Raw genomic sequence first — 13,011 nt, 5'->3', positions numbered from 1 at the left:
ATTCTATGATTCTGAGAGTCATGCACTTGCTTCTAGAATGGATGTAATTTGGATCTTTTTTTTAAAAATCAAAATATTTTAAAAACAATTTAAGTTTTCGACCAACAATGGAGCAATTTCCACAGTCAGTTCCTCCACCACCCTCTCCAAGCAAAACCCCCAACAGGAAGCAGGGCATCCTCTAAAAACCTACCAGCGTGTCTCTGATTCTAATAATTCAGACAGTGGTGTGTCTCCTTGTGGCTCCCTCACAGCCATGCCCTGGTTTAAGATTATGACAAAGGAATTGAATACAAGCTGGGATAAAAACTTAAAAAAAACATTTAATTAGTTTCAATTGTGGACCAAACATTGAATATTAAAAAGTGGAGTCATAAACTAGGAAGGAATAATTCCAAGGGTGGGTACTTACATTCTTTTATGGGTCAGAAAGATCTGATTCAAAAGCCCAGGTTTTCTCTTCTGAGGTGGGTACGCAGAGTTGGGAAGTGTTCTGGCTTGTTCACCTGCCTCAAGAAAGTATGATCTTCATTTGGGGTGGGGGTGGGGGGGGCGGTGGTGTAAAGGTGCATGATGGTATCAGACATGCTGCCCCTGGAAACGGTTTGGAGGCGGACACAGAGGCTGCTGAGTGCCTAGGCATGCTGGTTAAAAGGCTCACCTCCGTTCTCTGGGACTTTTTCCCAGTTGTTTTATTCAATATTCGGCCCTCTAGCCCTCACCCCTCAGATCCCCTCACACCCCCACCCATTCCCCATGCCAACCCATGCCCCCACCAACCCCAATGACCCCTCATACCCTCCATGCCAACCCATGCCTCTCCACGCAACCCCAATAGCCTCATCTAGCCCCATGCCAACTCATGTCAACACGTACACCCTCCATGGCCCATTATAACCCCTGTGCCAACTTGATGCCAACTCATGTGAACACATGGCCCCTGACCCACCACCCATTGCCCTTACACCCTCCATGCCAGCTCACCCAGCATTCACCCTGGGCAGACTTCAGGAGTCATGCTGAGATGAAATAAAATAATGTTCTAAGTATCTGTTACAGACTTCAGTATATAAAAATACACTCTCATTGAAAAAAGCCCATTCAACATTTAAATCCCCTCAAGTACTTATAGCACCCCCAACTGTGAAATTAATATGATAGTCATTAGCGTTGTCAACAAACAATTACTGAAACGTCAAGCACCAATTTTTTTCAACTCAGAGACTCAGCAGGCTTTTGTTTTTCAAAACTTAAACTGCAGAGCATTTAAATAATTTGAGAGCTTGACCATTTCACAGACCTTATATGCCTTTCACAAGCATTCAGGCCTACTCTTAAAAATTGTAAGTCACACATTGTGGGAAATAGAATTCTGCAGCGAAATTGAGGCCTGTCTGTTGAGTTCAAATGGCCCTGCTGAGTTTGGGTTTCCCCCATGTGTGAATCACACCTTCCCCCTTTGCCCGACTGGTAAATGTAGGGTCTGTCAGAAATGGTGGCAGTCGGGGCTCCCCCGTGCCATTTTGTACAAGGCACAGAGTCTCCATAACTCTGTGAAAATTCAGGACATAATGTTTTCCTGACAAAAGGTGGTGCTGTTTGGTTGTGAATATTTCAGTGCAAAATGTTTTGTAAGCATGCATGTGGTTTCCTCAGAATCAGGAATAAAGATTCGCCAGTTTTTATTCATCCTTGCAGGATGGATATACTGTGCAATTGACAGAAGAACGTTCATGACGTGGGGGTAACCTTTTCACTTATGTCACCTAGGAAGAGGCTGATCTGGTTTGGCCAGCTGACCATTTTACAGTTTGAACAGTTTTATTCCCCGCTGACTTCAACAGAGAGTAAACTTGGGCAGGGGTGGAGCAGGCAGCCAACCTGAACCCAACCATTTCCCACCAGGGTTAAAATTAGCCCCTACTATAGTTTAAACTGTAACTGCCCCTGGGTAACTTAAAAGAGGTCTTGGCTGCCTTAGTGGATGGAGTATGGTATGGATGGCAGCAGCAAAATAAGTACACTTGCTTGCCTACACAACCATAATCATTACATTTTAAAAGTGATTCACTGTGAAAAACCCTTTGAAACATATTAAGATGCAACATCAGTGAGTGCAGTGGACAATTTTATTCTGCTGCCTTGGCTGTCCTGCCCACATCAGACTGTTTGCATCCATATTGATGTTGGAACTCCGTGGCCACAATTTTGACTTAATAACTCCAGGCAACTAAGAAACCTTGGCTGTTCCCTTTATAATATTTACGAATCAATCAAGTTTTGGGTTATTACACTTCTCAATGCTTCTAACTGTGTTTGTATTTCTGGAATTACAGGATGTAAGTGACGAACTGAGCATCAAGTATCCGAAACTCTACAGAATTGGACAGCGGAATGAACTATTTAATTACAGGATCTTCTTACTGACTCTATTTCATGGCTTTCTAAGTTCATTAGTTATATTTTTTATACCTTATGGAGCATTCTTGGAGATTGCGGGGCAAGATGAAATAGCAGAATCAGATTACCAGTCCTTAGCAACGATTGTTGGCACTGCTGTGGTGCTGTCTGTTAATATGGAGGTAAGTCCGCAGTTAAATCTTTGTCCATCACAGGACTATGCAGTGGAACCTATATTAATGACCATCAACAAGAATCCAATTAGAAAATATAAATCTTTGTGAAGTTCAAGCGAGCTGATAAGAGTGGTTCCTTTAAACCAGTGGTTCTCAAACTTGGGTCCACATACCCCTTGACGGGAGGTCTGCAAAATAATGTGGAAGTGCTTACTGAGCAGGGTTGACATTATGGATGGGCAACATCGACAATTAGTTAAAGACCCACTCGGAGTGAATGGCAAATGTTAACAGAGTCTGCAGCCTCTTACATTGCACTGTCAGCCAAGGAGATGCACAAAGCTGTCAAACTAGCCTCAGCCCATCCTTTAGTCAGTCTCCCAGTGCTCTGCAGGGCCATTGTTCTCCAGACTGACTAAATCAAACTCTCTTTCTAAATACATGGAATTTTTACAGGTGTGTTGGGGGATCACATTTTGCAATTCCATCCTCTTCTTCCTGAAAAACAACAAATGTTGGCTTTTATATCGAGTGAGTTATGAGCATCATTGACAATCATCACACCAAGGAGAGGCAGCCTCTGCAGTGAGAAGCGGGCACACTCATTTCACTGATATCTGTAAGAAAATACCAGTTTTCAGAAAAGCAATATGGAACTCTTGATACATGCCACACTTCTATATTATAAGTGTTATATGGTGTTATAACATAGATGGGGGTCTGTGATTACTAATCCATTTGCAAAGGGGCCCTTCAACCAAAAGTGTTTGAGAATCACTGTTTTCAGCAGTGGATGTGTCTCTATTGAAGTGTGGTGATCGAACGATTCTGTCTGGTTCCAGTTCTGGGGGTTCTGAGTGATTACGAGACTCCTTTTCTTGCTATTTTGTTGCACGTTGGAGGTGAAGGATATCTCCGGGAGCCAATTGCTGCTGCTTTGATTGAATTTAGGTGCCAAATAATTCTGTAGTACATCTAGAGTGTAGTATTTTTTCAAATGTTCAATTTGTCTGAATGGAAGTATTAAAAAGTGTTAAGAAATAGAGGCAGTTCCTACTTCCTTAATCACTAAATAGTTGTATCTGTCTGGAAGAATTCTAGGTAATAGTTTATTCTCTGAACAGGTTATGTTGGAGATTTCATACTGGACAGTTCCCAATGTTTTCTCCATCATCATCAGCCTTGGACTATACTTTTGCATCACCTTTGCAACCCAAAGTACTTTCTTGACTCAACGGAAACCAGATATGTTCCAATTCCAAGGTAAGAAAGTAATTTATCTGTTTTGATACGTACACTTAACAGAGGACAAATGAATTATATTTAGCGGCTTGGTCAATGCTAATTTGCAACTGAATTTAAGATTAGCCGATATAATACAAATTTGCACCTTTACTGCAGGTTTTTCACCAAATTCTGGGGTGTTGAAGTGAATATTTTCTTAGCTCTGAGATGTCTTCTAGTATCTCGGACTCCAAGGAGGTTTCTGTTCTAAGCCCAAATTGCAGCCTGCATCTTTCTTAAAATGTATGTTCCCTGGCGTCTTATTAAACTTTTTTAAATCTATAGCAAAACGTTACAAAAAGTGAAGGAGATCACGTATTTTGTTTGTCCTCCTGACCTTGAAACTTATATTTAATCAAAAAATGAATGCTCGTATAATTGGAAAGATGGGCTCAAAGAAGATGCCGACCGTCACAGTGTGAAGCAGTTGAGCCACGATTCTTTAGCAGATATATTCTTTTCAGTTGAATATTCTAAAAAGATTTGCTCCCTCAGTGATTCATTGAAAAAACTGGGCTGTTCAAATAGTGAAGCTTCCAGGTTTGACTCCTGGCCAATACTCAGTTGATCTTAGATAAAAGCAAAAAAACTGCGGATGCTGGAAATCCAAAACAAAAATAAAAATAGCTGGAAAAACTCAGCAGGTCTGACAGCATCTGCGGAGAGGAACACAGTTAACGTTTCGAGTCCGAATGACTCTTCAACAGAACTAAGATCTGTTGAAGAGTCATACGGACTCGAAACGTTAACTGTGTTCCTCTCCGCAGATGCTGTCAGACCTGCTGAGTTTTTCCAGCTATTTTTATTTCTGTCTCAGTTGACCTTAGCTGGTTTGCAGGCACATGTATGCGTTTCTGTGGGCTTGATTTCTATTCACTCGTGAGGGTGAGGTTTAGGGTGCGGGCACACTTCGAAAATAACACCCCCGGATGGCACGTCAGTCTTATGCCTCCAGAATGCATCTGCTGTTTTCAGGGCCGGGGGCTGGAGGGAGCCAGTAACCCTCTTCTCTCCAATTGATTGCCTCTTAAATTCCTTGAACAGTTTGTTAATGGGTTGGGGAGGGCCAGAAGGTAATTTTCAAATCGCAGGTCTGGAAAAGCGAACAGCTTGGTACATGTTAGTGTACAGCTGTTGTGAGCAATGCTTGGAGCTATCAGGTGATGTTTCTGCTGAAGTACAGTTATGGGAAAAAGGGAGGTTATTCATACAGAGCGTGTCTGGTACCTTTTCACTGACCGTTTAGCCATTTGTTTGCACCGGGGCTGCTGGCCCTCTCATCTCCTGCCTACTCCATTCTGCAATGGCTGCCACCTGCCTTTGAGCATTGCACTCTGGAGTCAGTTCCTGTCTCCTGGCAGTGCCTGGTGCCACTAATCAGGTGCTAAACTCACCTCCGGCACAATCAGGGCGTCTGCATTTCAAAATCGTGTTGTGTCAATCACACAGATGTGGCGCTGTTTCAGGATCCAGAATTGAGGATTGAAAATCAAGCCCCGTGTGTGCGCGCACGTGTGTATCTGTTACATCTTCTCATCGCTATTTCACTCAGTTGGGAATAAGACTGTTGATTGGAGGCTGAGATATTAAGTATTCCATGGGCCATAATGTTTCCTGTGTTTTAGGGGAGTTTTGGAGCGTTAATTTGGGACACAGGTGGGAGATAAAATCGGGAAGTTTTTAACACAAAACACAGGTGATGGAAAATCCAGGATAGAATCAGTTGATTATTGCAAGGAGCAAGATTGATAGGCTCAATGCTCCTCCATGTTCCTTAATTTGCCCAGTGAATAATTTAACATCAAATAAGTACTTCTGCTTTAACATTGCTTTTAAGAGCTCCAACCAAATTGTTTCCCACTGATGGTTGGTGCGTTACCAAGGCCTGGAATCTCCTCTTCCCATTGGAAATGGGTGTGCAGTGGGGAGTAGCCTGACCTCGCTGTGACCTGGGTCCATTTTAGGGATTAAGGTCAGTTACAATCTGATAATGGGCTCCCAGTGGAGTCTGTACTGCACCAAGGGAACCGGGAAGAAAACTGTTGTTTTCTGCTGCTGGGGGCCACTCGTAGGACATGATGGAAAACAGCGGAAACCTCTAAATGATGCCGCTTAGAATGAGCTGAACTTCCTCTGGCGAATCCTTTCATTGGCTTGGGACTCAGTGGGTGGACATTACTTGCCGGTCAGCCAGTCCTACATCTCATTTACATGTGACAGAGCAGAGTGGGTGTCATTAGCGGCGGGAGAAAACTATTAGGGGGTAATTTCCAGGGGCAAAGAATCCCAAATTTTCTTGGGAGCACTGCTATGTGACCACCTGGAAAATAGTGGATTCCAGGAGGAAAATTCAGACCTACTTCCCTTTGTCTTTTCATTCTCAGGATGGGGGCACTGTTGAGAACGTTGATATTTATTGCCCATCCTTAGCTGCCCTGAGAAGGTGGATCTTTCTCTTGAGCCACTCTGGTGAAGCTGTGCTGCCGATGCTGTTAGATGGGGAGTTTCCATGATTTTAACTGAGCAATGATGAAGGAACAATCAGGATGTTTTGTGACTTGGTGGTGCTGATGCTCCCATGCACCTGCTTCCCTCGGCCTTCCAGGCAGAGAGAGGGCTACATGTTTGGAAGGTACTGGTGAAGGAGCCCCTGATTAAATTCCTACAGTGCACCCTCTAGGTAGTAAACACTGCAGTCACAATGTGCCAGTGATAGGAGGAGGCATTCGACCAAGCAGTGTACTTCGTTAAATTTGTGCTGTTCCACAATCCATTAAGGTTGTTCATATCTGCCCCAATAATGATTAGTGTCAGAATTTTGAGTGCTTAATGTTTTTGCTTTTTATTTTACAGGAGCAGCATTAAACACTTTTAGACAGCCTTATGCCTGGCTGACCATCCTACTGACGGTTGCTGTAAATGTTATCCCTTCCATTGCAACTCGCTTAATTTGGGAATTCTTTAGATCCAAAGGTGCAGGAAGAGTAAGTACACTGCTTTGAATTAGTTTGTTCCTGTTCAGAGCATCTGGTATTTATTTATACTTAAAAAGAAAATAAGTGACAGTAACGCTTCATCAAAATGCCACAAAACATTTTCATTTTTTGAATGTGGATAAGCGAATTTTATTCCTATTATTTCCCTCACAATGGCTGAAGATATCAATTGAAGCTAATCTTCTCCAAAGAGAAGGTATAAATTGGAGACACTGGTCCCATACATCCCCTTGCAGCTTTAGTGACAGCAGCCTTGGTGGGAAGGTGGGGTCGAGGTCAGAAGTAGCATAGATACAGAAGCCAGTTCCAAAACTTAACAATGAAAAACATCACTTTATTTTCCAAAAGCGACACACTGCAGATGCTGGAAATCTGAAATGAAAACAGAAAATGCTGAAAATACTCAGCAGGTTCGGCAGCATCCATGGAGAGAGAAGCAGCTGGGTAAAATTTTCATTGACCTGACGCATAGGGAGGTTGGGTAAGGCAGCGGGGAGGGGAGGTGGTCAGAAAGTCTAGGGAAACCCATAACTCGGGATTCACCCACATCTCCATAGCACGTTAGCAATGCCACTCACTGATCCGTTCCTTGCTTGATTACCTTGTGGGGGGTGGGGTGGGGGAATATGGACCTGAAGGGGCAGATGGGGGGAGAGGGATCAAGAAGCCCCAGAGGTGGGAGGGTTGGGACCTGATTTTGGGGGGTGGGTGTGGTTAAATTTGGGGCTAGGTTCGGGGGATAGAGACTGGGGCCTGGTGGTGCTGTGGGTGGGGCAGAAGAAGGCCTTTGGGGAAGGTTGTTGGGTGGGGGCAGGGGGGCAGGATGCTGCTTGATTGCAGCGCCTTCTCAGGCAGGCACCTGGATCTGGGGGTAGGTGTGAAAGTATTTGCCTCCTGAATCACCCAGTCCTCGCCTTGAGGAAGGTGCCAGGTTTCCCATGGCAACAGTAAATGGTCAAAAGCTGCTTTAAAATGAGGCTCACTTTTAATTCATCTGCTTGCTGATGTGCACTAGCTGTTGTATGGGCAAATGTCCCACTGAGCAATCCTGTTGGGATCTGAGGCAAGAAACAGGAGAACTAATCCCAAAGCCATTACCTGCCAAGTCAGTAAATAGGAATATAGGACAGGAATAGGCCGTTCAGCCACTCGAGTCTGTTCCACCATTCAGTTAGATCATGGCTAATTGTGCCTCTACCTTTAGTGCACATCCATCGACACCCTTGCCTGATAAAAAGCTAGTGATCTCAGTCTTGAAAGGTTCAGTTGAACCAGGATCCACTGCTTTTTGAGGGGATCGATTATTCTATTACTCTTTGGGGAGAATTTTTCCTTTGGCGGGCGGGGACGGGCGGAGAGCCAATCGCCTCCTGCAGTCGGCTACACGCCCCCATTTTACACAGGCGGGCCATGCGCGAAAGAGTGTACATCACGGTATCGCCGAACCATTAGCTGCCTGTGAAATGGAATCCATGAGAGTAAAAATGAAGAAAACATGCAAACGTTGCTGAGTGCTCTATTGCAATAAGTCTGTTGTTTTTAAAAAAAAGACCTTTGCATGGTTTTCAAAAAGATTCCCTGAGCTGCAATCTTGCTGTTGCACGGTGACTTCACTGTGAGGTTTCCCAGTCAAAGATAACCCCCAGTGGAATCGCAACAAACCTCGAGATCTAATGGTTATATTGTTAGATAAACGTCACAGCTTGATCTTATATGGAAGAGAAAAAGCAAAGAAGAAGGTTCCACATAGTCTGTGCTTTGGTGGTAACCTGGCAAACCAGTTTGGTGGTTTTGCAACAGGCTGCCTGTTATACTATTCGTAAAGAAATAGGAACTAATTCCTAAGGGAATGTACATCCAGGGTGTCACATTTACTGCTGCACTCCAGTCAGTTGCCAAGCGACAATGCAACAGTCCACCAGTCGTATGGAGAGCTGTAAGTCTCGATGAAGCCCCAGAACCAGAAGACATTAACACTGATGATCCACCTCTCCAGGTTAGTCCCCCTGCAGTGAAGCTGAAAATTACCCCTTTGTGTCTTAAAGACATTATCCGCAGCCCTACAGAGGATGTCAGTGCTTCACAAGAGGATTCTGCCTGTAATGTAAATCAACTGTAGCGGTGGATAAGGGATGGCCTTCAATGAGTTAAGATTTATGCAGTATGAGCTAAATGGATACATGAGAGGGATTGCAAACTCTTTCACTAAGTGTTAGCCTCTTTGATTATTTCCAGGCAACTTATGAAGATCTAAACAAAAGTCAGCCAATTTCAAACAGCAAGGCCAACCATTTCAACAGAGATTCAACACAACGCCGTTCGGCCTATGCCTTTTCGCAGGACAAAGGCTACGCTGACCTCATTACCTCAGGAGCAAGTATCCGGAAGAAAAGGCCTGCTTCAGGAACAAATACAAACAGCAATGCCTGTAAAAGTATGTCCGAAGGGGAAAACGATGTGGTGCAGGAAAGATTCTGAAGTCATCACACACTTCAGCTCAGGCATTTACTAAGATGCTGGAAACGTTCTGACACTGTTTCGTGAACCATTCTAGTAAATATCCAAAATACCAAGATCCTGAAGGATTCCGATCACCTGAAGACTGTACTCAGCCCACGTTAAGAGTTAGCTTTGTCCCTGCAACTTGAATGCATAGAGTGCCGTTCCTCCTTTTGTTAGGGCCTGTGCATAATACATTCTGTTATTTCAGTCTATTTAAATTTAGTTAAGGTATTTTCTTTGCACTGTTGATTTTTAAAAAATTTGTTCTGTGGTGCAATTAAGGGATCCGTGATTGGATTTCTTATTTTTGGTTTCTGACAGCCAAAGCCCATTCAAGTTTCCACATAAAGAAAGTGAGCTTATACCACTAGACCACCAGGAAGAGAGATGGCCATCATAATTTGCTGTTGCACCAGCAGTGATCACACATGTCCACCCACTCTTATTAAATGCTTGAGGTTGGATAAATAACCCAAAGTAAACTGTTAGTTTAATCTGATCAGCACTTAACCCGCCAATAAGGACAATGGCCGGGTCGGGTGGACTGCTTGCTTTTACACCCAACCTAATATTGCACTTCACCAGCTTCAATAAGGAAAAAAATTGGGTGGGTGTAAAACCAACATTGAACCTGATCTCCATTGAACATCCCCACATCATGATGGGCGGGTTAAGTTAAAATTGCTCCCTAAGTATTTAACCCTCACTAGAGTTTAACCTTCACTAGAGCATCAAAACACATATAACCTATTAAATTCCAGTAACGCAACATTCATAACACTGTTAGACATAAAATATAAGGAACAGGCCTATTCCTTACTCAGAGTGTTGTCCTGTAGAAATCACTGACTAACTACACATCTTGCCATGGTGACAACAATTAAGCCACATGGACTAATAAGCTCCTTACATTCAATACAGGCATTTCATATCTTTATTTATTCACCAAACAGCTATTATCATTCGGTGCCGGATTCTGCCGTCTTCTTCTTTCACCAAAGTTTGGAACTCTGACATGAATTGACTAGACCCCACACATCTTAGTACAGCTTCTAGGTTTTTGTCTGGCCACTGCAAATGGTACTTGGACTTCATGAGAGAGATTACTAGAAATTTTGACTCACACAACGAGATGTGCTGGACATATCCCTGCTCTCCATCCAGAGTGCAATTGGATGCTGTTTGCCCTTTGCCATGGTTTGCCCATTGGAGTCACTGGTTGTTGATAAGTCTTGCTTTATTCAGGCCTGGAGCAGTTATTCCGACTGGTCGAGCTGATCACAATGTCAATCCCCCTCTCCGTTCGGTGTTTCTGGTGTTTCCATGGCACTACAGTTCAGTGTTTTCATTTGACTGGCACTCCATTTTACCAGGTGACCAATAATCAGTAACCAAGGAAATAAAGCACACACAATGATCAGTAAACACTCACACATTGTGCTTTCGTAGCTTTTTACCTAAAAACATGCAAAAATGTTCAAGTACACATGCATATGAATATTGAGATCACACGGTTAATGGTAGTGTCGATTACTCATTTTTTATTTGTTAATTAAGGATTCATTTAGCCCTGTTTGCATCCCACACATGGCCAGTGGTAAATAGATTGGACAGCACTGCACTAAAACACTAAGGCTGGGATTTTCCAGCCCTGCCAACAGGGAAGCGCTGGGCCAGCCAGAAGTCCATTGACTTTTGGCTGGAACGGAAGATCCCAGCATTGGGCGGGCTCAGAAAATCCTAGCCTAAAGGTTGAATATGACACCTACACACTTAGATGATTGCTTTCCCCCTAGCGTACCAAATATCAGGCACTCAGTTCCTGCTACGTCTCGAGTATAATCAGATATAAATGTGCATTAGACTGGCACAAGTCAGGGATTCATACCTTCCCAATGTCCCTCCCATCATTTGATTGTTAATAATTTATATTTTATTCAGATTGGCTCTATCTTTGTCACTGTGGTGTCAGCAAAAATTGATGTTCAGCATGGCTGTTTGCACATGCATTGCCTACCTTTGTATCAGGAGTTTCAGTAACCCAAATAGGACCATTTACAGTTACTTTGAGCCTCAAGTTCAATTCAGCACCACTAGTAGACAGCATGGTAATTATTTTGCCAATTATTACATGGTTAAAATGATGTGTTTGGAGTTCCAGGAGATAGCCTTTCCAGAAGGAATCACAGATTAAATGATGAGTCTAAGTTCGAGCATGTAGTCTCCGGTGATTTATAACCCTCAAACACTACATTCAGAAGCTTCAATGATGGATTCACATTAATGTTAAATCCAAATCAGCTTTTTTATTATTATTGAACCCAAGGTTAACAGAGGAAAACAAAAGCAAACAATACTCTGGATAGTTTTGTAATGTTCCCAGGGCTTCATTGTCCTACAGCCTGCACGAACCTCATGTGTTCCAAAGAGAATCATATAGCCTCCAGCAGGCAGTCAGCCTTAATCAATGGTGCTACCTCTTAGTTACCAGGCAAGGAAAATGACCTCTCTCTCATTTGAGTAGAGCAAGTTCAGGAGTTAGGAAGGGACCCACCTTTAATTGCCAGAACCAAAGTGCCTCTGCGTGATTCGGTCACTACAGGTCTCAATCATTTAACCAACTTAAACACCCTCCATCCTCAAATCCAGATCATTGCATGTGTTTCAGAATTCACAAAATTCCTATCCGGTTGCACATGGAACCTGTCTTTGAAATCAAATTGATTCTGATCTCTTCTCCCCTCCATTCCTAACATGCTCAGAACTATTTGAGCCTGCAAGATCGACAATGTGCAGACTGGGAGATGCTTTGTTATTGACCTTTATATGGTGTATAAGAAAGAACGATAATCTGAACACTTCATGTTATTTTTTAAATAATGCCATTAGAATTTGTTACACAGAAGCTATATTTGCATATATTGTATTTTTGATATTTTTATATTCAATGTGTTTTGAAATAAACCATTCATAAATGATTTTACTGTAAACATTAAATAAATAACCTTTCGCAAATGTTATTAAATCCATATCAGATATAGATTGGAGATGTGTTCGAATGAAGTGTGTATTTTGTCTGGAAGTAGACTATCACTGTGACAAAACTATGAGGAATGTGCAAGATCCATGAGTAGAAATTTTGAACTCTGCAGTTTTTGTACAAACACTGAATGTAATTTTACCAAATTTCTCTGCTGTATTTTATCATGGGTAACAATCTATATGCAAATAGTGCCTATCATAATTTCTACTCCCTTTTCTCTGTGTAAGAAAATAAAGTATAATTAGATATTACACTTTAAAGTTGCATACTCCAGTTGAGTACAAGTGTTCTGTTAAATAAATGACTGATATTATAAAATCATTTTCTGCTGCTGCCAATTGAGTCCCTTTCTTTGAGACAAGTTCTTTAGGATTTAAGTTCTGTGCTTTTTTTAAATCATAGGGATGTCCAAGTGTTTGTCCTCATGTATCATCGTGTAATATGGAGCCTTGGGCCACATACAAAATTTCAATGAGTGATCCCATTAATTTGTTACTTTCCAAGATACTGGCAGATCTTGGTGTTCTGATTTAGGATTTATCTGCCCATTGAGGAAACAACACTTAGTGTGCTTTATAACTTCCAAGCCAAGGAAATTCAGTAAAGGCCT

At 42.5% G+C, this 13,011-nt stretch overlaps 1 protein-coding gene across 2 annotated transcripts in view; it reads left to right on the top strand.

Moving 5' to 3' along the window:
• LOC144688881 (phospholipid-transporting ATPase IC-like) overlaps positions 1-12,709 on the top strand; it is a 102,519-nt gene extending 89,810 nt beyond the window's left edge. Inside the window, exons 25-28 of one of the 2 annotated variants that reach the window (XM_078555889.1) lie at positions 2,337-2,582; positions 3,701-3,839; positions 6,714-6,844; positions 9,092-12,709. In XM_078555889.1, the coding sequence (XP_078412015.1) occupies positions 2,337-2,582; positions 3,701-3,839; positions 6,714-6,844; positions 9,092-9,334 (759 nt within the window). In that variant the 3' untranslated portion in view covers positions 9,335-12,709. Of the gene's footprint in view, positions 1-2,336; positions 2,583-3,700; positions 3,840-6,713; positions 6,845-8,429; positions 8,497-9,091 lie in introns of those variants that run through there. The other variant, XM_078555890.1, reaches the window with a different exon arrangement.
• The last annotated feature ends 302 nt before the right edge of the window (positions 12,710-13,011 follow it).

The sequence above is a fragment of the Cetorhinus maximus genome, chromosome 13 (genome assembly GCF_964194155.1).
Source record: "Cetorhinus maximus chromosome 13, sCetMax3.hap1.1, whole genome shotgun sequence".
Classification (NCBI taxonomy): domain Eukaryota; kingdom Metazoa; phylum Chordata; class Chondrichthyes; order Lamniformes; family Cetorhinidae; genus Cetorhinus; species Cetorhinus maximus.
This window is presented reverse-complemented; position numbering and strand designations above follow the sequence as displayed.